Here is a 25806-nt window from a genome sequence, read left to right as displayed (position 1 = left end):
CAGCCGCTGCTTGGAGTGGGGTTTTTACTCAGAGGGGGAATAAGTTTGTTTTAAAAGTACAGAAATCTGTAAGGGTAATTATTTTGAGGGCCATTCCGGTTCTCGCCCTGAATTTCTGTAACTTCCCAAACAGCTTTCTAGTCTGTGTATGTAAAATGAAACAAACTTCGTAATTTTATTTGTATTTCTTGATAATTTTTCCTGCTTTCTTTTATCAACATTTTTAAGTTTTAGATAAGTATTCACAAAACTCTTCTAACTTTAAAAGCTCATTGCAGTCTAAAATGTATCTTTTGAGTTGAGTTGGTGAAACAGAAACAGTAGGAACTAAAGTGCATTCACTTCTGGAGCCTTAAAATAACACTGCTCACCTCAGTTACTTCAAGTGTTTGTGTTACTAATTGTATTTACTTTTCTATTGCACGTGAGCAACTAATTACTATGCCACTTTCACTTCTCATAGTATTTATATTGTTGTAGCTTTAAATATGAACAAGAAAACCATGGCACTCTGTGGGGTTGTACAGAACTCTGAAAAACTAAATATATTAAAAATACATATATAAAGCACTCCTCTGTGACTGTGAATACCTTTTCTTGCTAGTCAGGGGGTTGTCTGTTCTTATTGCATTCTGATTCTTTCCTCTAAGCGTCCTGCACTCTGTTGTGCAAAGAGAGGTGGGATGGGCACTGGAGCAGGAAGAGAGATTCCTGAAAAGCCAGAACAGACACGTGTGTTTCTTCCTGTACCACCTGATGTGTCCACATGGACAACAATGCAGACTCGCATTTTATAAGATTTAGTTGAAAATGTGCTGTGTCATACTGCTTCACAAGAGATGTGGTTCTCGTTTCAAAGAAACAAAGATTTTGAGATGATGTAACTGGAGAATGACAAATGAGAAAAGTGGTAACATAGCCATGGGGATGCTTCTACCGAGTCACCAACCCGCACTATGGGAAGACAGGTTTGGATGTCTGTGCAGATGAGAAAGAAGATGAGAAGGTTCTCGTGAAGAGTTCTGTCATTCATTTATTGAGCCAGTTTTTTTCATTATTGGCATCTTTTGGGAGCTTTTGGGAGCTGAACAATCTGAAGCATTATGGGATGATAAGCTTTGCTCAGCAGTTCTCAAACAATATGGATGGTAGAAAACAAAATTCAGCAGCGTGTTGAGCACTTAATGCATCCTTTCTATTTTAACTCAAAGAAGTAAACTGGAATTGCATGAGATGGTAAATAGGAGGGACAGTCCCATGCAGTGACTGCCAGTGATGTGCAGGAATCACAGAACCGTGGTCACTCTGCTGCCCTGCCTGTGCACGAGGACAGCACAGCTGCAGGTACCTGTGGCAAATCCAGATGGGACAGCTGCAAGGGTGACTGAGGGATACAAGGATCACTGGAGGAGGTGTGCCAGGGAACCAGCTGTCAAACTGAACCTGCCAGTCCTGCCATGCAAATGCCAGGAAAACACAGCTCTAGTCAAGGCTTCCGCGTGCAGCCCGGTTTGTGGATCTGATCGTGGTCCAACACTTCCAGTTCTGGTAGCGGCTCCTGGTCAGGAGCTGGTCACAGTGGGCTGGTCTGATCTGGGTGCAACCAAACTGAGCCCTTCCAGCTGCTCTCCTCAGCAGTGTTGCAATCTCCCAGACAGGGCTGGCACTCTCTGGGTGTGCCAGGGCACAGAAGGGAGTGGGGCTGATGTGGCCAAGAGCAGCAGGCAGGGTGATGTGGCTGGCTGCAGGCACCAGCCCGCAGCTTACGCTGCTTTGCACATACAACCACACCCAAAAGATGGAGGGATGTTTCCTGTGTGTCCTCCTGAAGCAAAATGGGATAGTTCAGCTTTCAACTGATCCTGACTGGGCTGTGTAAGTTTGTGCTGAGGAGTCTGCTTTGCCTTGGCCGTTGGTTAATGCTGCACAGGTGGGAATTCCTGTGTGGATCAGGTCTGTTTTAGCAGGTGTGCAGTGAGGGAACTGAAAGGTTGCTTTGTTGACTCTGAAGGTGCAGTAGCTTAATAAACATTGAAGTTTAGTTTTCAGACTAAGAAGTGGAGAGCAGCTATTTGGGTAGTAACAACTTGTGTGCTATTCTCTGACTAGGCACAAAAAGAGGTTGTTACTAAACCAACAGGAGCTACTCTGGAGAGAAGGAAGTATTTCTTTTGTCTGGCACTCCATGTCCCTTTTGCATAACAATGCATGATTAGTTATTCTTCTATCACTTATGAACTGCTTGGTTTGTCTGTGGCCAGTGTGAATTATTCATTTCAGCTGCTGTGATGAGCAACAGCAAGAAATTCCCTACTCCTCTTAAATATAACCATTAATGAGTATATTAGTTAAATGTTTTTTATTACTGCTCGTTGTTAATTAACTTCAGAAGTCTAAGAAAGAAACCAATACAGTTGTATGTTTATCAACAGGACAAGTTCTGGTAGAAATCTCAAGAACACACAAGAAACTTAATGACAGTCTAGAGGAGAGTGTAAGTTACATAATTTCTTCTAATTCGTTTTGCTTGTAAAATTATAAATTACTTTTGCCAAATTTTAATAAACTGTAATTCATTTTGTTTTTAAAGTTCAAAAAATTTCATAAAGAAATTATATCTGAACTGGAGAAGAAAACAGACCTGGATGTAAAATATATGACTGTAAGTACGTTCAGTTCTAAAGCTCCTAATTGATTTGTCTACTGCTAGTCAAAGAATATTTTTAGCTGTTGTTTCCCAAGATTTAATTGATACGAACTTTAATAATAGAAATGCACTGTAGATCTATAACGATAGCCAAGACTTTCATGCTTAAGTTAAAATGGGAACCCCTCTGTATGACTTCATAGCTCTTGAAACTACAGCAGTTGCTGAACTCTTTTGGGGTGTGGGAGCAGTATCTCAGAGGTCACAATAATGCTTTTTAGTCCCTTACCCAGATACATGGCTGAGTGCATTATGAGATGATGTAAATGCTTTGATTGCAGGCAACTTTAAAAAGGTACCAAACTGAACACAGAAGCAAACTGGATTCTTTAGAGAAGTCTCAGGCTGAGCTGAAAAAAATCAGAAGGAAAAGCCAAGGAGCACGAAATGTAACGAAGTATGAGCATAAAGAAATGGAGGTCAGTGCATTGTCTCTGATTTGTCTCTTTCTCTGTGTGAGAACTGGTCAACAGAAAAAGTTAATGGTTCCTCAAAGCTGGTGTGTATTAAAGGCACTCCTAGGGTTTGTATTGCAGCTGCAATTGAGCTCTCATGCTCCAGTGTACTTATTCAGGGACTTCTGGCTCCTAGATTTCATCCCTTGGCCAGTAATGGACCTGTAACTACACCTTTATGCAAAGCTTTACCCAGGGAGCCAGCTAAGCTATGTAAATTCAGTAGTAACTTGCTATAGAGTGATTCCCCTGAGTAGGCAGTGCCAACTTGTGTTATTGCCTTTCCTACTGCCCTTAATCCAGCATTGCCATCTTGAGGTGAAATCTGAAATGGCAAGACACTGAAGAGAAACTGCTTTAAAATTAAATTAAATCAAATCAGAATCTCATTGTCACGTGTCTCTGAAAATACTTGCCATTGATATTTTTATTTGCACAACACTTGTACTTTGTGCTAGCTTATATATTTTTTCTCCATATCTGTTTTAATTTTCAAAGAAATCTTTGTGTATAACACAGTACAGTAAGTGTAGGTAACAGTAGCTCCTATTTCTTACTGCCTTTTAACCTGCATTCATAAGAGTTGAGGGTTTTTTTAAGGGACAATATACCTTCACCTGATGAGATCAGGGAAGTCAGATCTGTGCAGGAAAAGAAAGACTTAGGAGCAGAGCCACCCTATACCACCCTGCCTTTCCAAAAGCTTTTTCTAAGGCTTTTAGAGTTTACTTAATTAATTGCATATAGCATCAAATAAAACTCAGAGGCTCTATGTGCTTCTTGTTTTCCCTTTTTCCCCTCAGTATTTGGAAACCGTGAGCTCTCGCCAAAGTGACATTCAGAGATTTATTGCAGAAGGCTGCAGAGAAGCTCTCCTTGAAGAGAAAAGAAGGTTCTGTTTTCTGGTTGACAAGCACTGCAGCTTTACCCAGCACATGCACTTCTACCACGTTCAGGTCAGTGCTGTGAGCGTAAACAGAAATGAAACTCCTGAAATCCAGGCGCTCAGGAGATGTTGAGAATTTCCTGCAGCATGTAGACCAGACTCCCAGGAACAGCTGAGAAGAACTGAAGTGCCAGACAGATTTTGTACCCAGTTAATAGAAAATTTACAATTTCTATGAAATGTATTGCAGCAAAAATCAAGGATTACCGTGAATTTTTTAAAATCGTGTATTAAGAAAAAAATACATGGCCTGATCAGGTACTTCCAATATCTGACCCTGCAAAAGAGTTGTTTTTACAACATCTTATTTGTTTCAAAGAGAAGAATCTTAGAATTTGTTTCCTTAGAAGAATCTTAGAAAACACTTCAATTTTGCTGGTGTAAACATTTCAGTGTAATGAAAGTTAACCAGTGGGTTTGTGCAATTTTATGAAAAAGCCTATCTTTGACAAATATCTTTTAATTTGGATGCAGTGTGCAGACTTCCTAAAATCCAAGTTGCCTGGGTGGGAGGAAATCTGTAGTGATGCCACCAAAGTGCCTGAAAAGGTCAGAATGATGATAGATGAAATGAGGACCCCTGGTTCCACGCCGGTATCGGGAACGCCGCAGCCTTCACCGATGGTAAAGAGAAATACCCTGGTATGTTGTTCCTCATGGCTGTGGGGCTCTGGGGTGTGGAGCAGCTTCAGGAGGCTCTGTTGGACCTCAGCATTTGGGATGGACTCTGTAGTGCATTTCAGCTGCAATATGGCTTGGGTATGGAACCAAAATCATTAGGCTGAAGCTCTGCTGTGGGGAAAATGCACAGCAGAGAAGGGAGGAGCACATGTCCAAACGAGGCTCAGTTCTCAGCTGGTGCCCAGGGCTTCTCCTGCAGAGCTCAGCCTCAGGGCTGCTTTTTTTCCAGCCATTCCATCTCCTACGTTCTTGTCTGTAAGTAATGGTAATTATGTACTCAGCAGTTCGATATGAACTTAAGAAAAATGTTATTTTCTATTTTCTTTCCTCCTTCCCTTCATGATTATTAGCTTATTGGAGTACAGGTGAAATTTTCATTTCTGCTGGTTCATATGTTGTGTCATCGTTAGTTGTTAAATTTCTAAATGATTAACATCTAAACAAGAAAAATCTGGAGATCATCATTCTATTTAAAGAAAAAAAGGTTATTGTAGCCTTCCCACTAGCAAGTGTTTATCGAGCCTCTTACAAACCTTCAATCAGCAATTCCATAGGAACATTTGGGCTTTATGTCATGTTTAAATGTGTATCCTTTAGGAATATTGCTCTCTAGAATTTAATCTTGCAAAAAAGTTACTGCTGTTCCCTCAGTATTGTGATACTGTTGTTTTTGTGCCTCCAGATTGGAAATGATTTTTATCCTCACCAAGAAAATGCATCCAAAGTGCCCCCGGCTCCCACAGGCAGGGCGTACACGAGTCCACTCGTGGATATGTTCAACAATCCTGCAACAGCTCCCAAAGCACCTTCTGAAAAACTGAATCACTCAGCAGGTGAGTGTCCCTTCCCTGCAAACTGGGTACGTGTGAATGACACCCTGCAGCGTCCAAAATTACCTCAGGGCTTCTCTGCTACTACCAGGATGTGAATTGCAGGATGGATAGAGGAGTAGGAAATGGTCTTTACAAAGGATTTACAGAATTTACCTAACAGGAGAGAGATGTGTTCTCATAAGAGAATTGCTTGCAGTAAAATGCAGGTAGGATAGGTGGTTTCTATTTTACTCTCTGTGTGTCACTGATAACCCAACTTAACTGCTCTCACAGTTTGCAGTGTTATCAGCAGAAGGCATTCCATAATTTGGAACAGGATACATCTGAGTGTTTCAGTGCACACAAATGAACACTGACAGTCTCACTCTGGTTTACTTCAAGGGCATGTAGTAGTAAAGGAGAAATGCACATGGGACAAAATGCACAGTCTTGTAGTTCTTTTCCTGAAAATTAAAATCAGTAAGATTTGCTTCCCAAGTATCTAATATATTGATTTTTATACTTTTTGTGATACAGGAAAGAACTAGGTCCAGACCACAGCATAAGAAATGCAGAGCTCTTCAATGTGTAATAGAAATTCCAGCACTTCTTCCTTAAAAATACTAGTTACTTGTATGTTATTTGTACATATGTTTGATGTACATTTGTAGATATGTACATATATTACTAGTACAATATATTGTACTAGTCAAATAACATACAGTTTTAAGCCCTCCTTTATTTTTTTTCTGATAAACATCTGGTGTCCAGAAAGTGCCAAGTATCTGCAATTCCCCTCCATGCTGAAGCTGAGTGCTGAGGCACACTTGAAAGTGGAAGTTGGATTTTATACACAGTTCCTTTTCTTCAGAAGGGAAAATTTTCAAAGGCCTTTTACAGGTGTGATTGTTTAGTACTTTTCATGCCAAAAGAGGAAAGAAATAGCAAGTTAAAACTTACAGAACTTTTTCTGCCTGATGGTTCCATTTTATTATGCTGGGTGTGTGCATATAAAGGCACGTGCAGTTGAGAACTTCATGGTGATAAGAAACATTGCCAGTGAGAGGTGTCTAAGTACAAAGTCTCAGAACTCCATTTGCACTTGAGTTTTCCTTTATATTTTTCCTCCCAGATTACTAATTGCATTTATTTCTGCGTGTCTAATTTTTTTTTTCTTTTTTTAACAGAGAATTCAGATGATGCCAGTTTATCACGTTCAACTTCTGTTGCCACGGGATTAAATATAATTAAGAGGCAAAAAGTGAAGACAATCTTCCCACATACTGCTGGAAGCAACAAGACATTGCTCAGCTTTGCCCAGGGGGATATCATCACCCTGCTGGTGGCTGAGGAAAAGGATGGCTGGCTTTATGGGGAGCACGACACAACCAGACTGTAAGATAATCAATATATTACCCACCTTGAACATGAACTAAAAGTGTCTCACCAGATTATGTTAGCAGACATCAGTAAATGGTTTTCCACCTTTTTTACTGGCTGTCACTCACTAGGGACTTGGGGTCTCCCTTTAAGGAAAATGTCTGGACATACTTAGTTCTACACACTAATTTGGCATCATCAGAAATTGGTTTCTTCAAAAGTTAAAGCTGTTTGCTGAGTCAAGTGTTGTATTTTGAAAGATCTTTCCAATTTTATATAATATAAAAAACCTTTCCCTTTACAGAAAAGGATGGTTTCCATCATCATACACCAGACCACTGGATGAATCAGCAGAAGAAAAAGCCTTTGCCCCAGTGCCAAGGTAACATTTTGGGTGGCACTTGCAGAAATGCCCAGATCTTCATGAACATTTATTTAAAATACTATTTCTGTGCTCATGTTCTTTGAGGTTCATTAATGTGTACAGTGAATACTCTCTAATAGTCTGTAGTACAATGCCTTAATTATGTTAATAATGTGTTTTAATGGTTACACACAGCCCCAAGGAGGAGCTTTAACAGCCTTAACTCAGAGCCCATGGGCCCCAGGACATTGCACCCATTATTAACCTCCAGCTCACGCACTTCTGTGCTTTCCTAAAGAGAAGTGAGAGATGGATTCTGGCATCTGAGAATGGGATTTGTTGGTTCTGTCTTGCAGCCCTGCACCAATCCGAAGTGTTAGCTCTGTGAACCTTGTGGAGAAAGGGGAAGTTGTGCTCCCACCACCAGACTACCTGGGGGCTGCACAGACAGACAGACGGATGGAGCCCGCCAGAGGTGCTGCGGTGAAAACTCCGACCGACAGAGCGGAGCAGGCGGGCCCGGTGAGTGCCTGGGGCAGGGAGTCAAATATTCCACCCTTGCACGGGCCCCTGAATGACCCTGGGATCTCCTACCTGTGCTTGACTTCAGCCCTTCACCCAGCTGTCTCCAGGAATAGCAGGGGCTTTGGCAATTCAGTCCATCCATCCTAGCAGGAAGGGAGAATTGTTCGGGGATGTAACTGACAGTAGCAGACTTACTCTGCACAGCAAAACTTCTCAGCAATGGAATCTGTTAAACATGAAAAGAAATTCTCACAGAAAGCAGTCCAAATCCATTACCTGCAGTGATGTTAGAGCTGTGGGGCACAGGGGATTTACAGCAGCACAAACTCTGTGTTCAAGAGCCCCAGGAAGACGAGTGTTGGGTTTGCAGCTGTTGCTGAGGGAGAGCTGAACTAACTCTGGCTTTATTCAGCAAAGCTCCAGCTAAGTGAAAATACATTTTTTATGAACAGATGATGTATTACAATGCTATTGCTTCCACTATTTAGGCAGCATTCAGATTCAAAATGAAGATTAATCAAATTAGGCAAATACTAGCTTTTTTCTTCCTGCTTGTTTAAGTATTTTGCTGATGTGTATGTAAGGGTGATACTTTTGAGACTTCCTCCAAAAAGCTTCTTGAAGGAGAGATCACATTCTGAAGGCAAAAAATCCTAATTAAATAAGGTTAGCACTGCTAAAATATGAGACACTGTACCAAAGTAAGATGCAAAGTTCCATTAGTCAGTGCCATGGGAAACTTCAGGAATCAAAGAATAATGCAATTGGCTGCCAGTAGCTAAAATTTGTATTATTTATTGGTATGACTAAAATACTTTGTCTCTCAATATAGCATCTAAACAAATTTTGGGTTGACCTGCTGACAGAAGTTTCTGCTTTCTAAGTAATCTGGTGAATCCTACAGTAGAAGTTATAAAGCTATTCTGTGAAATAGAAAAGCATCAGGAAACAATGGCTGTCTTTAATGAAACCTCCTCTCCAGGTCCTTCTAAGTCTACTCTTTGGATAGACTTAGAGTCTATCTTTCTTACCTACAGGTGTTGGGCATTAGAAGGGTTTTTTGCTGTACTGGCTAGCAAAGAAAATGAACTGTACTTAAAATAAGGACAGATGCATTCACTTAATAACCACCAAAATATAACTAACTTCAAATACATCACTCTAGAACTCCAGAAAAAAAAAAAAAAAAGCAGAAAACATGGGAAAGACAAGTATGCCATAAATCACATAATTTGATAGTAACAGATGCATTTTAAGCTATTATCTGCATTTCAGAAGTATGGGGAAATACAGAATTTTAGCAAATGGGAGGAAAGGAATTAGATTAATTTTGTTTCTTGAGTGAATAGAGTGTTTTCAATGCAAAAACTTGGGTAAACAAATCACAGACTTGTGTGTAGATTTTAAAAGTACAAGTTGTATTACTTTACAAATATAAAAAGTGTGAAAGAAAGTATAAAAATTGTTGCTGGAGATTTGTGAAGCTCCTCTCAGATAGAGATCTTACTCCATTTCACTATGAGTCATTATTTTGGGATAACCTATTTTTTTTCCATCTAAATATTCCTACAGAAAAGATTTGCACTTTTTTTGGGAGCCAGAACAGTTTAATATTAGCATATATATCTGAATCCACACTCAAGGAAGTGGGTTTATTTCTCAGTAATGAACCTTGTGGTGTAGGAAGTGTGTAGTTTGTGCAGTGATGTTTCTGGGACAGTGTTTTCTGTGAGGAATGAAGCTTTTTTGCAGCATGAAATGATTATCAAGAAACATGACCTAAATCTCAGTGTTCAGTTACTTTCAAAACAAATATCTGGGAACTTCTAAAATGATTCTGAAGACCAGCATCTGTAGTTTGACATAGTTGTGGTTTTCAAAGAAAACCATGAGCCCTAGCAATGGTGTAATGTCAGAATTTGTACAGTGCCTCCCTTAGCCTGTGTCCTGCTGTTGAGACCTTCAGGTGTGATTATGAACAAAGCCCATGGGAGGTGCCAATCCAGCAGGGAGAGCTGTGTGCCTGGGACCAGGTGACTGATAAAGAGCTTAAAGGAATTATGGAATGTGTGAAATGGTCTCAGGATCCCAGCACTGTTCTGCTCTGGTCACTCCATTCTCAGGAAGTGTCACCCCAAGGGTTGTTTTGGTTTGTGGCATTAGGTCAGGGGGGGTGGGAATAAATTTAAGGCTTGTGGGCTAACATTCCTGTTGAACAAGAAACACAAGAAGAATGGCAGATCAGTCAGTTGGCAGAGCTCTAACTAGAGCAGTACAATCTCTTTGGAGGCCAGAATGGAAACTGATAGCTCCTAGGAGTGAAAAACAAATACATCTTTTTTGATAATCTAAATTTCCACAGGGAAAGCAAGACTAAAATAAATTAGAAATTCTGGAGTATAGAACAATGACCACTTTTGTTGAGGCACCTCCTTAACTCAGAGCAGCTCCTGTGACCCCATCTTAGGACAACTGTAGAGAGCTGCTGCACTTTCAACCAAGTGTTTTGTTCCAAAGTCACTATTTATTTTCATTCTTGCAGAACTTCCTTGTCTTTCCTGCTTCCGTGCAAGTCCCCAGCCCCCACAGCTCCACAGGCTTTGGAAATAAGCCCAACATTATACTGGGCTGGCTTGTACATTCACACAGGATTTACAGATGTGTAAAACAGTCTGTTCACTGGGCCTCCTATGCAGAAGCAGGAAATGATTCAAGGCATCTTATTTTTGCTTCAGAATACAGAGAAAAAATAGCTCAGGATTTCAAGAAGGAAAGAGGAGGAAGGGTTCTTGCCAGTTCAACTGTTCATGCTGTGCTACACAAGACACTAATATGCACAACAGTATCAACTATAAAAAATACCTAGTAGCTGCCATAGCTTGGAGGAGGGTTGGTGTTCAGTAAGATTAAACTTAGGCACTTGTTCATTTTTCTTAATTTTAATGGTTAATTAGGCCTAATTCTATTTACAACTGATGTACTTGAACAATTTCATTGGAATCACAAGCCAAGCATGAGTTAAGAACCTGCTGAATGAGGTCCTGAAACACAGCGTGCCTGTGATGGAAAGCTTGACAGGCTTTGGTTCAGCACTGAAATTTGAAGTATTAAAAGCAAACTGGCCATACAGATTAATTACAGGATCTCTTTCCCTTAGCAGGACAGTGAGATCACCTCTAGCATATTTCTACAAATTCATGTAAATATCTTTTTTTTTTTTTTACAGAAACCTGACATGAATGGCATTATAAAACCACCTTTTCTGAGGTAAAATACTTTTACACTGATTTTGTTGTGTTTTTATATTGGCCCTATTTTATTGATTATAAGGGGAAATAAGGATGTTTATCATTAATTTCTCAGTGACCTTTCCCAGGCACTGCTAGAACAATATGGCTAAAATTAGTTGCACTTTCCTCAAGAGTGGCACCAAGTGCAGTACAATACACAGGCCCTTCTCAGAAAAACATGTTTCTCCAGCAGCTTGACAGGGAGCGGGACCTAAAACCTTTCTTTAACTGATTTTGAGGGTTGAGAGCAAAAATCTTTGAAAACTGAGAGCTATTTTAAAAAGTCCAGATGTAACTGGGCATTAACTTCCCAAATTTCTGGCTCACTGAAAAGTGATTCTTCACACATAACCTCGTTTTAAAAACTGAAGTTAAACTAAGAGTTGCACAGAATCCCTGAGTCTCAGAACCATAACTTACCATTTGATGACAGCTTGGGTGAAGGACCTGAATGAATAAATTTGGGCTTGGATTGCAGAAAGCCTTCAAGTAACTTCATGCATTTCTTTTCAGCGGAGAAAACCCCTTTGCAACGGTGAAACTCAGACCCACAGTAACAAATGACAGATCAGCCCCGATTATCCGATGAATCCGCGCATCAGCCACGTGTGCTTCCTCCTTATCAACAGCCACTTTCAGCAATGACAATTACTATCTCAACTTGTCCTAAAAAATTATTTAAATGTAATTACTGTACAATAGAGAGATACTGGAATGGAGCTCTGATGTTTTTTAAAGCTATAGTTTCTAATGAGGTAATTGCTTTGGGCTAGTGTTTGAGCACTTGGGCTTGACTTTACAGTATGCCTTTTTTTGTAGTAAGAATTGTGAAAATACTGGAGATAGTTTGGCTACTCTAGTGAATCAGAGTAAGTAATAGATCACAGAATCTCTGGCATTCATTACTTGGAAGCTGCAATGGTAAGTTCTAGAATAATAAGCCTGCATATGCCACCTACTAAAGAAGATAACAGTGATTTGTTTTTTCCAAACAGAACAATGTAACAACTGCCTTATTCCAGAATAGAGAATTGACTGTATAAATTATTATATGTTATTTTGTGTAAGAAAGATACCTTAGGTTATAAATAAATATTTATCCCCTTAAGAATAGACAACTTGTAATGCCTTGCTTAATGTTCACACACAAAATTCAGGTGTCAACAGAAACTCATTTTCAGTCTATGTTATACTGTCAACACATTCTTCAGTGATAATTTTGTCTTTAAAAACTGTTGTCAAACTTTAGTCTGATAAAAGCTCATAATAAAGCAGTGCCATGATTTTTTTCTCAAATGCCAATATAAAAAGCTGCCTTTGAAGTTCCTCCATTACTGTAGCCTACACAAGAGGAAAACAGCTTAAAGTTGAAAATTTTTGGTTAAGGAGCTGAGCAAAGGCCTGAGTGCTAGCACAGTTCAGTAGCTCAGTTAAGTGAAACTGAGCTTTTACCTTCAGCCACAGCAGAGCTGTGCCTGTGATTAATCCTTACTCTAAATCATTGTTTTACGCATTCAGGTTTTCCTGCAGCATCCCCTGGCTCATTCGTTTAGTGGTGCCTACTTCTACTACTATAAACAGTGAATTCAAGTCATGTGAAATGCCTTTCAGTTACTTAATATCAAAAAATAGTATATGAGCATGTGCTGGCTGCTCTCACCCTGCCTTTCAAGTTCAAGGCCGAGGAGAGTTTGCCAGAGAGCCCTGCATAAACATTCACCCTCCCCACCTGAAACACTGGCGTTTCAGAGGGATAACTTACACCTGAGCCCAGCTTCTGAAGCACAGTAGAGGCAACTCTACCGAGCCTGTCTGAGCTTTCAATAATTCAGTATCAGAATGAAACAATCGAAGATGCAAAAGCCTTTACTCAGGGGAGCACATGGTTGGCAGTGCCCCAGCCTCTTCCTGCTGCAGGCAGAAGGTTCTGCTGTCTGTGAACCAACACCAGCCCCTGCATGAATCAAAACCCTCACTAATTAAAACAGGGCTCTGATTGTGTGTTATTATTTGTGCCTGCAGTGGGGGAGAGGAGCTGTTGCCATAGAGGTAGCACACACAGCTCTTACAACACTTCCCTAAAATACCTGATGCCCTAAACATGTACAGTCTTAAACATCATTTATAATCATCGTAAGGATTCTGGCAAATACCCTTCGTTGTAGCTAGGATTACTACTCTGCTTTCAGACTATATGGTATCAAGACATGCCCGTAACATACTTAATAATCCAGCCACAAGTTGAGGATTGCAAAAGGAAAAGCAGTTTTATTTAGTTTTCAACAGGTGCCACTAAACATGGAAAACAAGTCAGGTTTTCATGTTTTGCAATGCACATGCTCATAAAAGATTAAGTTTAAATTACATGCAAGAGACTAAATTCCTTCACACTTTACAAAACAGGTCTGAAGCAAATAAAGTGATTGTACATGACATTTACATTAGAAAGAGTAAGCTAACCAGTTGTAGCTTCCGTAAGCACGTCCACGTTCAGCCCCTCAGCCAAAAGCTGCCCCACAGTTAGGGCATCTTCTCTGCCTCAGTGCAAGGCAGAACAGAATCCCAATTGGAAAGAATACAATGGCACACAAAACACCAAGACAGGTGAAGGTGTCCTCCAACACGCCAACCCTGCAAAAAGGGAAAACAGACTCGGTCAAGGACACTCACCAGGTTTGTCCCCACGTCACCACTCAGTGCTTTGGCAGTCACGAGAAACCACACCATTTTATACAGCAAGATAAAGTACAAAGTTTGGGGTTTGTTTCTGGTTTCTACTTCTCAAAACTAATTTCCTTTTACAACTGTAGAGGAACTAATTATTGATGTCACCTGGCTCCAGCTGACTCTCAAATCCACCACCTGGAAATTTTGTTTCAGCACAGTCCTATGACAGCAGCAATTTAGCTCCATTTCAGTCCCTGACTCCTTTCTGAAGTGCTGTATCTGAGCATGCCCCAAAATGAAGACAGACAATAAACCAGAGCATTCAGACTTTAGAAATTTGTGCAGTTACATTAAATAGTCAAGATCTGGAGTTCAGCAAAACACTCGAACAAGATGTATCCTCCTGGTACACAAGCAGAGCTGTGTGACCCTGAAGTGCAGGCTGTGAGCAGGGTGCCAAGGCCAACAAGCTGCTGTCCTCTGAGCAGTCAGGGACAAGCTCTTGGATGTGTAAATAGAGCGAAGGAAGGCGCAGGCTCAAGAGACCATTTCCTTACAGCAACTGCCTGAAACATTGCAACTTGATTAAACTTGGGAACCATTCCCCTTCCCCTCACCCATCATCACAGGCCAAAGGCTTTTCCAAGTGTTCTTGATATTCTGCTGCTTACACAAGTTCATGTTCCCCTTAAGCTTTCCCTCACTTTAATGCACTTTATTTCTGTTTGCAGAAATAGAAATTAACTCTGTATCTGGTATAAAATAAAGGAGCTGTCAGGTTACCATTGATCCCAGCAGTAGCTTTATCATTTCATGTCCTCAGATAAGACTCTTTTAAGGCAACTAAAAAATGCACAAAGTTTGTATCACCACATAGATTCAAGTCTCAGCACACGCGTCCCGCAGCTCAGACTGATGCAGCCTGTGCTGGATGTTGTGGCTGCTCCCACAAACTCAGCATAACAGCAGCCATGGGGAGAGAACAGGAGACTTCTGAAGTGCTTGAGGGTCATGGGGAGAGAACAGTGCCACCTGCACTACTGAGACTCACTCTACAAAACATGGTTCGGCTCTGGGAAAAAGGGTCGGATCTGAAATCCTGAGGAGTGTGTCTTGGAACAGAACACTTCTGCAGAGCTCATCTCTCACTGTTCTAATCTCTCTGGGCACAAAGATATTCAAGTAATCTTGCATTCTTGTGGCAAAACAAAGTGCCTGCCCTGAGAGCTGGAGCTTGGGAAGTGCCATCTCCTGGGAACACTCTGCTACTAAAGCTGGAATGCAAAGAAATTCAGGACAAGACCAGTTACAGATACAGGAGCAAAAAGGACACTGCAGGGTTCAGCCAGAACTGTCAGGTCTGGATTAAGCACCTGAATTTGGCAATTTGAACTTGGGAAATGGATGAAATGCTGAACACCCTAAGACCAAACAGAAACCAGCAGCACAAGCTCAGGAGGTGAGGCCTCTCCTTTTCCCGTGCCCACAGTAACACAATGGATGTATGGAGAGGCTCAGGCACATTCCCAAGTTTTCTGAGTCATTCAAGATTCAGTTTTCACACTGCAGATCCACCCAAGAGAGGCAAAGCCCCTTTTCCAGGCATTTCAAATGACATCACAAATAACATTATTTGGAAAATGCACACCAAGTACAGTACACAGCACATTACAGCTGTTGTATTTCCTGCCCTGCTCTGCTGTTACACTACTGCCTTCTTTTCCTTTCACACACACTGAGCAGTTCCCTCCTGCAGGCATCCAACTCCTGCTCCATTACTGTTCTGAAATCTTCCCGTCTCTTCATAATTCCAGGTTCAGTTCCTGCCCTGAAACCTACATTTATGACAAGTAAGCCAGTGTGCCTAGTTATGAGTATAAGCAGCCTGTTGATGCGACCCTGAAGAACAACCACACTAATCAAACACAGAGGGCTCAGCGGGGTACTGCTGGTCAGCCCCCAGCGATGAGCACAGCCCAGCCCACTCCAATCACCCCTGGTAATCAGCTTGCAGGGCCCAGTCCATTGGTCAGCACATGTCCTGGACACTTCAAACAGAATTTCTTTTCAACTCCTTTCCCCCTAAGCAGAGTTACTCAGAAGTGTTTGTAGTAGTGCAAAATGCCAAGTTAAACTAAAACTAAAAAGAAATTGCCATCCATATTCAACACCAGATGCAGGGAAAAGGCCCAGAGAGGCACAGGGAGCACTGCTGGGCCAGCACTGGGGAAGAACAGGGACAGCCCAGGCCAGCAGCAGAGCAAGGCAGCTCCAGGGACACTCACCCGAGCTGTGCCTGCGTGACCTCCCCACTGTACCTGTTGCTTCTGAGCTCCTGTCACGTCTAACAGTGTGATTACAGCATTAGCCACACAAACACTTCTGCTGATTTATGTCAGCACCTAATTTTAGATGAACACTTACCCAACCACTGCTTAGCCAGTTACTAAATTTAAAAAGAAAAAAAAAAAACAAACTTTTTAAAAGGGAGACTCTGAATATTTTTTGCTTGTATATCTTACCTGAAATGTGGAGTAATTAGAGACTCCACATGCAAACTGTGGATTCACTAACGTGACCAAACATAAAATTTCTTCCACAGCATAAACCACATAAAAGCTGATTATAACTGCACCACTCCCACTCTAAAAATAAAGTGGAAAGGTTTATTTATACTGCAAGCAGCATCTTGCATTTAAGCTACTGCAGCTGCCAACTCCATAAGTAAGGTCAATTATGCCCACTGACGAGTACTTAAAACCAAATTGTTTTTAAGATAACCCCCTTTCTCAAAGTAAAAAAATTAAGATCTTAAGTCAAATGCTTAGGGTGAGACGGCCAATAATGAGATCTGTGAACACAGCATTGGTCCAATTTAACACGTGCATTTTTAGACTTATCACTACATCACAGTATTTAAAGGTGGGCTTATCAGCGTTTTTTAGACCTTACAAATGCATTCAAAGGGTCACCCCAGGTAATCAGAGACAGGCAGATTGTACAAGCTCTGCAAGACATGAAAAGAAACTGCACTTGAGAGAACTGCTATCCTCCACACAGATCACTGACCAGCCACCTGGAATTTTCAAATCATATCCATCTTCTGCCACAGAGGTTGGTTGAATTTCAAAGTTTAGATTTGAATGGAAACATCAGACCAGGGATAAGCATGGACTATGGCAGCTACATGCTAAATCTTTAATTTTGAATTCTAAACAAAAGCCAGCCAGAGATTCTTCATCATCTCCTGGCTAATGCAACAGCAGCTGTGTTCAGAATGTTTAAATCTCACCTGCAGCTGCAAAAGGAATTGACAATTACATATGGAACTACCGAGTCAGCACAGGATGTTTACAGTTTTAATTTCTATGAAGAGGGGTATCAGCTCCTCCAGCCTCAGCTTGAATGGCTGTTGATCCGTATCCACAAGAAGCCCAAATCCCCCTGCAGCCACTGGCCTGCCCATCTCAGTACAAGGTGTACATATATGTAAATGCAATTATCCTTAAAAATCACTTCCAAGGAAGAGGCACGACAGTATTTACAGATTTATCTGAATTTCCTTATGCTTTAGAATTCATTTCCTCTACAGAGGCCTGGCTGCAGAAGCAGAGGAATCCTGGCAATGGGAACAGCCTTATCCAGCTGTTTGTCTTTCCTGAAACGCCCCCAAACCGCCAGCCCTCCCTGCTGCAGGAGCACTGCTGCTTTAATTCCAGTTCTAAGCAGGAGATGAGCCTCAAGGCTCCCCAGCAACAGCCCAGCCTGGCAAGGAGGCCGAGCACAGCAGCCAGAGCTCTCTGTGGGGTGCACACCCAGCAGGGTGAACCACACGGAGCCCTGCTGGGGTTTTTCCTCCCTTGTGCACACACAGCCCCGTCAGTACCGCTGTGTGACCAACAAACAAGGGCAGCTCCCTCCTGCCTCCCAGAACCACTCATTGCTACAATGAAATCCTAATTACCACAATACTGACAAGCATTCTTCAAGACAAATGGTGACTCTAAGGAAAAAAATTGCTGTAATTCAGGGCCGGTGACAGACTAGGCATTAGAGACCCGATTATCATTTTTCTACAGTCCCACTAGGGAATCCACTCCTGCTGTGCCTTATTTTTCTAAGAAATGAGACTTTATGAGATTAATGTGTTTTGATTATTGTCCTCAAATCAGGTCAGACCAGTGGAACAAAACCCCTCAGAAGCAGCCAGAGCTGTGCTGTTCTCATTTGGGACCCTGCTACAGGCTCATCCCTCCTCTCTGTGGGGCTCAGTGAGCAGCTTCCTGCTCAGCAGCTGCTGCTGAGCTGGGAAAAGTCCCAGCTCTCCCAGTCAGGAATTCCAAATGGCTCTCATGGCATCTGCCCAAGTCTGCTGGATCAAGGCTTTCTTCTTCCCTGTCCTCTTCACAGCACTCTCAAAAAGGTATTGCAAAGTCTGCTTCACTCACTGAGTTCAAAAGGGTCTCCAGCTTGCTGCTGGAAACCAAAAATCCTCAGGTTTGCTCACACTGTCAGACGTGCTCTCTAAACAGGTGCTTTGCTGTTGCCTTTTTTTAAATTCCTTGCATATTTAACCAGTGAATGTATTTAAATTATATTAAGAATATTTACATGAAGTTTAAATATAGTTGTGAATAACTATAGAAAGCCTGTATCCTGAGCAGCTGTTTATCAAAGCCCACACAGCATTTGTGACGGAAATCATGGAAGAGCAGAAGACTGGAATTTGGAAGGACTTGATCACCTAAGTGCAATTTTTCTAGAGTCTATTCCCTCAGGAGACACACGTGTAATTGACAAAAACAAAATTTCAACTGAAACCTGAGAAGCTACAACTTTGTCAAGTCAAAAAAAAAAAAAACCCAATAAATTAAAAAAAAAAAGCCAAAAAAAAACAACACCCACCACAACAAACCAAAACCACCCCTGTGGCAGGGAGAATGCTGTAAGACATCTCAGAATAAAAACAGTTTAATTAAACTTGTCTCATCTTCCAGTTCAAGAAGAAGCTTCAGTGTTGGCATCATTTGAGACCCACTACAAAGCTGGTCCAGCAGATGCACTGTAGCTGCCAGAAGCGAAAGCTACAGCAGCGGGAGGTCCTTTCCCTTGCTCTTTCTCCCAAGCAGCTGAAGAGGGTTGAACAGGAAAATAAAAACCCAACAGGGCCCATCACAGGCTCTCTCCCAGATTTTGAAGGAACTGGCTTTTGCAATCATCAGATCAAGAGACCGTTTTTACAGTTTTTAAAAGGAACTTTCTTCTCTTAAATAACAGGAAAGCAAACATTCCTGAGCAGTTAGTTATCGCCAACAACAAAAGACAGAGAAAAAGAAAATGAAAGTGACCACAAGTAAAGCAGCCAGGCTGCATTCTCCAAGCTAAAAAGATAATTCCACAGCAGGATATCTAAAGTCGGTGCCTGTAATGACTCAATGTGTACTCCGGAACATAAAAGAGTTTAAAAGCAGGACTTGGCCAAAACCTTAAATGTCAACTAGAAGTCATAAAGCTGACAAGATTGTGTAAGTCAGTTTAATTCGCTGTACATCAGGGCTGGGAGAAGAACACACATCGAGACAACAGGACATTCTGAGAGTGCAAGGAAGGATGAACACACATTAAAACTGAAGTCTGTAACTACAAAGCAACAGGGATGAATGAGCTCGATGTAAGGAACAGCTCTAAGTAAGAGGCACAGGCTGTGAGACAGCAGAGTCATCCCTCAGATGGCAGCAGTGCTTCAGAGGGAGAAGGGCAGGAATGCAATTACCAGTCACCACAGGCACATTACCAACTTCAGAGAGGTTGCTTCCAGAGATACTTTGTACTTTTCATGACTAAATACCCTAAAAAAAAGGCTAAAGATTGACTGTACTCGAGCCAGCTTATTAACCCCAAGATCACTCATGACTGCAATAAAATTAGACACCAATTCAAATAACAGTCCAATACTGTGTATTTCTCCTCAACACCACGTATTTTAAGTTGGAAACGGTTTTGATTTCAACCAGCAGCATGAATACATGCCATAGTGCAACAGACTGCTTTGTATTTCCGATGGCAGAAATCCTCCATCAGTTAAATTATTCCACAGCCACACATGAGGCTTTTCCCGGTGATCTAAAGCAGATAGATTTCTCTAACAATCAAGCACCACCAAATCAGGAAAGTAACAGGACAACTGACCTGGTAGTTTAATAACAGAGTTTTTAATGTACCATTAATAGCTTTTAATATTTTTCAATGCCCCTTCAACAACTTTTCTGTTCAGGGCAGTATTCAGAGTGTAGCTGCACATTGCATTCATCATAAAATAGGTTTCCAGGGCATGGAAGTAAACTAGAACTGTTTAAAAGTCTTGTGAAGTCAAAGAGGACTGAGTTTTCTTCTCTAAAAGTAGCAAGTAGTGTAACCTTCCAGAATATGAACCCTGGCCCTTCAGCTCCCATGAATATTTTCAATATGAGGCTCTTCACCCAGCCTCCCTGTCATTTCTCCTGAAGTAATACACACTATCAATTCCAGGACTACTCAAAAAAAACAGCAATCTGAGATTTTTCCCTCCTACCTTGACACTTGACTTCTGTTCTAAGGACAATTAGGAACTAACATGGTAACAGGGCAAAGGAGGCTGACACACCATTACTAGATACAGTTACTCACCCTTGGGATTCCCTGATCCAGAATATTTCACAGTTCTCCTCACAATTAATTTTTTTCAAAGCCTAAAACAGAAACTAAGGATCCAAGAGTAAACTAGGTTTTTGTGGAGAGTATTTTGCTTTAGGAAAGAGTCTACAATGGGTACTTCCAGCTGGGCATACCTGATGACTTAAGAAAGCTCTTCAAGTGAGATCAATTAAAAACAACAAGAGATCTCTCATTTTCAAAAATTTGGCTAAAGTTATATATTATATGTGCAAATGATTGTTTCAAAAGGATGGGTTTTTCTTCAAATGCCTAGACCATCCCAGAAGCCTCAAGCCTGTCTGAGTTCAAAAATTGTTTGGACAACGCTCTCAGGCACATGGTGGGACCCTTGAAGAGTCCTGTACAGGGCCAGGAGTTGGACTCGATGATCCTGATGGGTCCCTTCCAACTCAGCACATTCTATCAACTTCTAGAAAAAGAAGAAATAACAGCAACAAGAGCCCTTCCACTTTAAGCTATTTCCAGGAGCACGTCCCCAGTGAATGCTTTGAGCTGTCCTGGGGTCAGGGCCAGAAGAGCTGTGTGTATAAGCACACTGCCTGTCCCTCTCCAAGCCACACACAACACCTGCCCTGACTTCTGGCTGAGCTACAGCATCAGCACGCTGATATAATCACTCAGGTGGCAGGATCTACCACATCCTCTGAACAGCTCAGCACTTGCTTCCCCCACTGTTTAAAACACACACCGAGATCAATAGCTCGAGCTGGTACAGGTTTTTCAGCCTTAACTGGTGGCATTTCAACAGGCACCCGTTTTTACATAACACCACAGGATACTTATTTGAATCCACCTTTGAAAGCAGGTATGGACTCTCAGACAAACAGCAACTTTAACACTTGGGCTCCAGCCTGTGCCATACGCCATCCCCTGTCACATCCATCACACACCACACTGGTGTCACTTCAGCTGCTCAGCCAGGTCTGTTCCTGCACGTTCTGAAAGGGAAGGAAGGGCTCAGACCTGCAGAGTACCAAGTGCTTCCCTGCAAGACACCCCAAGGGTAACTCCTGTACACTTTAACAGAGGGCAATGAGCCTGCACTCGAGTCACAGCTGACCGGGCAGAGCAGTGCCTGAACTGCACCAGCAGCAATCCCTCTGCCCTCAGCCATGGCCTAATGTCCCAGGAGGAGGAGAACTGAGAAGTGAAAGGGACTACAGCTGACTTAGAGCACTAGTGAGGAAACTGAGTGTCTCCTTCCTTTCTAAAGGCTGTCATCTCCAAGGGGGAAGTTGTTCTCTGCTGCAACTCCGTGTAACAGCTGACCACTTTTTCTGGTTTTCACCACTGCAGCAGACTTGACATTTTTGGTCTGGTCTATCAATTTCTCTGTTCTTCTGCAGTTAAAGGACTTTTAGAGATCCTTTAGAGCTTTAAGCCTCAAATGTTTTCAGCCAATACTGACCAGCACCCTGACTGGTTTTGCAGCTTGGATTGGGAATGGGAGCACACACCACAAAAGCAGAAGTTCTCCCTCAGTACTGCCAGACAACCAGAAGTGACTATGGTCAAGGATTACAGAGTTTCACAATAAAATCGCGCTACTCACCATCACCAGGCATAAACACATCAGAAAATGCTTCCTGTCATGCTTTCCCCCAAGAACTGACCTGTTACATCTGTTGCTGAAGTGCCATTACATTAAAAGTATCACTTACAGATCTTCCTCCATCACAAAGAACAGATTAATGTTTGAAGTGTCTTGTATTATTTACAGCAGCTGTCACGAACCCACCAAGACAATCTCACAAGGCACAAACCAAAGCACTCCACTCCTAGATCTTAGTGCCTTTTCAGTTAATTGTAATACACACACAAAGAAAAGCTGCTGAAAACCAAGGAACCATATGGAAACCTCTACCTTAAATAACAAACCCAAGACTGAGTTTAATTCCTCAAGAGCCGTTTTACCTGCAGGCAGGACAGCCACCAACTACTACTACAGAAGTGGTGGTGGCAGGCTGTTGGATGATGGTGTACGTGCTCGAATAGCTTGGCTGTGATGTCGGTGGAGGAACAGCATACCCTAAAACGAGAAAAAACCCTCAATCACCACACAAAAGGCACCAAGAACAATGATAATTTACCAGTATGACAACAGAACGTGGAAAACAATAAACAGGAATGTAGTCTTGACTACGCACTTTAAGCTCTACCAAAATCAGAAGTGGAACACCGGGCACATCTAATAGCAAAGGCACTTCATAAACCCAAGTATCAATTTAACCATCCCAAAAGGACACTGAGCTAATAATTAACTTCGAGATTTGGTTTCAATGCTGAGTACCAGGGAAAAACTGTTTAAACAATGACCACAGCTTTCACTTCTGGATGGTATGTATCAAGAACGCCCCACTCCAGCAGATAAACGATTTGAAACAGAATAAATCTTCCTCTAGTTTCAAGCTTAAATTCCATACGCTAAATTTCTAACTCAAGAGCAAGGTAGGAGTGATAGGATGCAAGTAGAAAGAGATAACATAGGAAAAAAAACCCAACCTGTACTGCAGGAAAAGAAGCTTCAAGTTATCAACAGGAAAATCAATCTATAGCCTCAAGGTTCAACTCAAAGACAGGGGTCTGTGTGTGCTGCGTAACTTTTATAACTTTTGAAGCACTGCTCTTTCCTTTTCATTCTTTCTTCGGCAGATGTTAGCATTAATTCAGTTAACGAAAGTGTTGCATCTACTCACCTGCCTAAGTCTCTCCGAGACTACTGAAGTGTATCAGAAAAAACCAAATATTAACCGGAGTACAGCGAAGTGCAGGCAAAGAACAAGTTTGGGGTGTGTTTTAGTGCCAGGCACAGCTGTGGCTCTGCCATTGTTCCGAGGCAGAAAACCCGCGCGTGTGAGGAATGCTCGCAATCCCAGCCGGGACTTTGGGGAGAGCACAACACCAGCACCTCAGGGGCCCCGAGGGGAGGAGGGGAAAGGGAGATGGCGCCCTGGAACACCTGGATCCCGGCGCACCCGCCTCCCTGCGCAGCCTTCCAGCGGGGGAGCCGCGACACCCTCAGCGCCCCCTGTGCCGGGGGAGCCGCAGACGGGAGCGGCCCGGAGCTCCCCGCTCCTGCCGGCCAGTCCAGCCCCGCTCCCGGGCCCGCGGCCCCGGGGCACCCCCGCCCAGTCCCGGGAGCGGGCGGGCTCTCCGCAGCCGCCCCCCGCCCCGGCCCAGAGGCAGCGGGGCGCTGGGGCACCCGCTCCTCACACCGCGGAACCCCCACCCGCGGGCCCCCCGCGCCGCCGCCGCCCGTGACCCACCTGGGGCGGCCGCGGCGCCCGGGTAGGAGTACGGCGGGGGCGGCTGGAAGCCGGGCTGCGGGGCGGGGATGGCGCCGTAGTTGCCGTGCCCGTAGTCGTAGGCCGGCGCGCCCGGCGCGGCGGGGCTGTAGGCGGGGGGCCGCTCCTGCAGCAGCGGTTTGCTGTCCATGCTGGGCCGGCGCTGCCTCCTCCCGCGGGGCCGACCAGGAAGCGGCGCCCGGCCCGGCCCGGCCCGTCCCGGCGCGCGCCGCCCGCCCCGCCCCGCCCGGGGGCGCCGGAGCTCGGGGGCGGCGGCGGCGCGAGGGGCCCGCGGGGGGAGCGGCCCCTCCCCAGCGGCGCGCGCGGAGCGGCGGCCCCGGTGCTGCGCTCGCGGCCGGTCACGAGGCCGCCGCGCCCCACGTGACGCCGCTCCCCGAGAGGAGCGCGGCGGCTCCGCCGGGCGGCGCCGGGAACCCGCCGCCTTAAAGGGGCCGCGCCCCGCCGGGACCCGCACCGGCACCCACAGCGACTGCCCCGCACGCCTGTGCCCCGCTCAGCGGGGCCGTGAACGCGCTGTCCTTGCTGGCGGTGCCGCGTTCCCCCCCCCGCCCAGCGCGCAGAGCGGCCCGCAGCGGCAGAGCGGGGTGCTCGGCACCGCCCCGAGGCTCCGCGCCGCCCCGCCGGTGTGTCCCTAAGCCCATGAGCGATTTTTAAGGTGCTCGCTCAGCCCCCGCTCAGCATCGCTCGTGCCCGTGCGCTCTCCCCACACTACGATCCTGTGCCGTGTGCTCTGGGGTGACCCTGCTTGCGCAGGGAGCTGGGACCAGAGGAGCCCCTGGGGCCCCTTCTAAACTGAGCCGTTCTGTGAAACGCGATCCCTGCTGGAAGCCGGCGGGATGGGGACTGTGAGGATGAGGTTGGTTACTCGCAGTGACTTCTGCAAACTCTTACATCCCCACTGTAAAGAGCCGCCCTTGAGTGTTAAGGGAACAAGAGCTCTGGGATGGTGGTGCAGGGTTGGAATGTTGTAAAGAGAGGAAATGTTTTTGAAAAGAAATTGAGAAAAGCGGGAGAAAACTGTCATGGTTCAAAGAAACACTAAAGTTAAGAAACAAACACTACAGGAAGAAGGAGGAAAGCAAAGGAGATGCTGCTGCCTCCTGTACAGCAAACTACAAGAAGGTGTTCAACAACATTTTCACCAGATTCAGCTGCTTCTGAAACTCATATTCTTGATGACTGCTCAGGCCAGATGCTGTGAAGATCTTAAATGTCTTTTACTTCAGCTAAAACTCTTGCCTATTCCCTCCACACCTTTATCCCTTGAGCTGTATGACTCACCAAATCTTTTGTTTTGGAAATCCCTGGTTTGTCCTTCACTACACGTCCAAGCACAGCCTTATCACCATGGCAAACACCGTGACTCCTTCCCATGACAGGTCCTGTGCAGTAGGGAAGGGTTAGCCCCATTTCATAGGAAGGGAAAAAAAACATGAAAAAACAGTCATCACTAAAAGACTGCCTCAAAAGGAAACAAAATTCTTGAAACACATGGGGACACAGATCGCACCACCCCAAATCCAAGCCAGTGCCAGCAAAACACAAGGGTGAGGGGGTCCCTGTCCTCCTGCCTTCAGTCTCCTGGTTTGCAGGTGACCCATCTGGAAGGGGCATCCCTTCTGAGGGCTCTCCTGCTTATTTTAACTGTAGCAGTATAAATATCACCTGAGGCTTTTGAATGAAAAATCTTAAGACATAAATGCAATGCAGCACTTCCTCATTAGGGGAAAGATATTTGTTAAAAATGAATGTTAATTGACAAGGAAAAATCCCTCTTTTATAGAAGTGAGGTTTAGGAAAGCATGGAAGACCCAAGAGCGGGAAATCTCTCTGTATAAACCCCCTCTGACTGCATTAGGATGAAGGCTGCAAAGCAGGGAAATACTATTGAGGATATTTTGACTAGGCTTTGGTTCACTGGAGAAAACTCCTTCTTCCTGAGTCATGCAGTAACCACAGG

At 43.7% G+C, this 25806-nt stretch overlaps 2 protein-coding genes across 2 annotated transcripts in view; one reads left to right on the top strand and one right to left on the bottom strand.

Annotated features, from left to right (window-relative positions):
- The window catches only part of BAIAP2L1 (BAR/IMD domain containing adaptor protein 2 like 1), a 35370-nt gene extending 22914 nt beyond the window's left edge, over window positions 1-12456 (top strand). Inside the window, exons 4-14 of the mRNA XM_040079530.2 lie at window positions 2433-2494; window positions 2591-2662; window positions 2989-3126; window positions 3966-4118; window positions 4583-4750; window positions 5472-5622; window positions 6789-6996; window positions 7286-7363; window positions 7702-7867; window positions 11097-11137; window positions 11674-12456. Coding sequence (XP_039935464.1) covers window positions 2433-2494; window positions 2591-2662; window positions 2989-3126; window positions 3966-4118; window positions 4583-4750; window positions 5472-5622; window positions 6789-6996; window positions 7286-7363; window positions 7702-7867; window positions 11097-11137; window positions 11674-11749 — 1313 coding nt within the window. The 3' untranslated portion in view covers window positions 11750-12456. The remainder of the gene's footprint in view (window positions 1-2432; window positions 2495-2590; window positions 2663-2988; window positions 3127-3965; window positions 4119-4582; window positions 4751-5471; window positions 5623-6788; window positions 6997-7285; window positions 7364-7701; window positions 7868-11096; window positions 11138-11673) is intronic.
- Window positions 12457-13401: 945 nt separating this feature from the next.
- BRI3 (brain protein I3) lies at window positions 13402-24024 on the bottom strand. Its single transcript, XM_040079584.2, has 3 exons — window positions 23808-24024; window positions 22456-22570; window positions 13402-13791 (listed from the first exon to the last, which is right to left on the bottom strand). Exons 1-3 carry the CDS (start codon window positions 23974-23976, stop codon window positions 13659-13661), a joined length of 417 nt encoding a protein of 138 aa, XP_039935518.1. The 5' UTR covers window positions 23977-24024; the 3' UTR covers window positions 13402-13658.
- Between the last annotated feature and the right edge of the window lie 1782 nt (window positions 24025-25806).

Source organism: Hirundo rustica, chromosome 15, assembly GCF_015227805.2.
Source record: "Hirundo rustica isolate bHirRus1 chromosome 15, bHirRus1.pri.v3, whole genome shotgun sequence".
NCBI lineage: Eukaryota > Metazoa > Chordata > Aves > Passeriformes > Hirundinidae > Hirundo > Hirundo rustica.
This window is presented reverse-complemented; position numbering and strand designations above follow the sequence as displayed.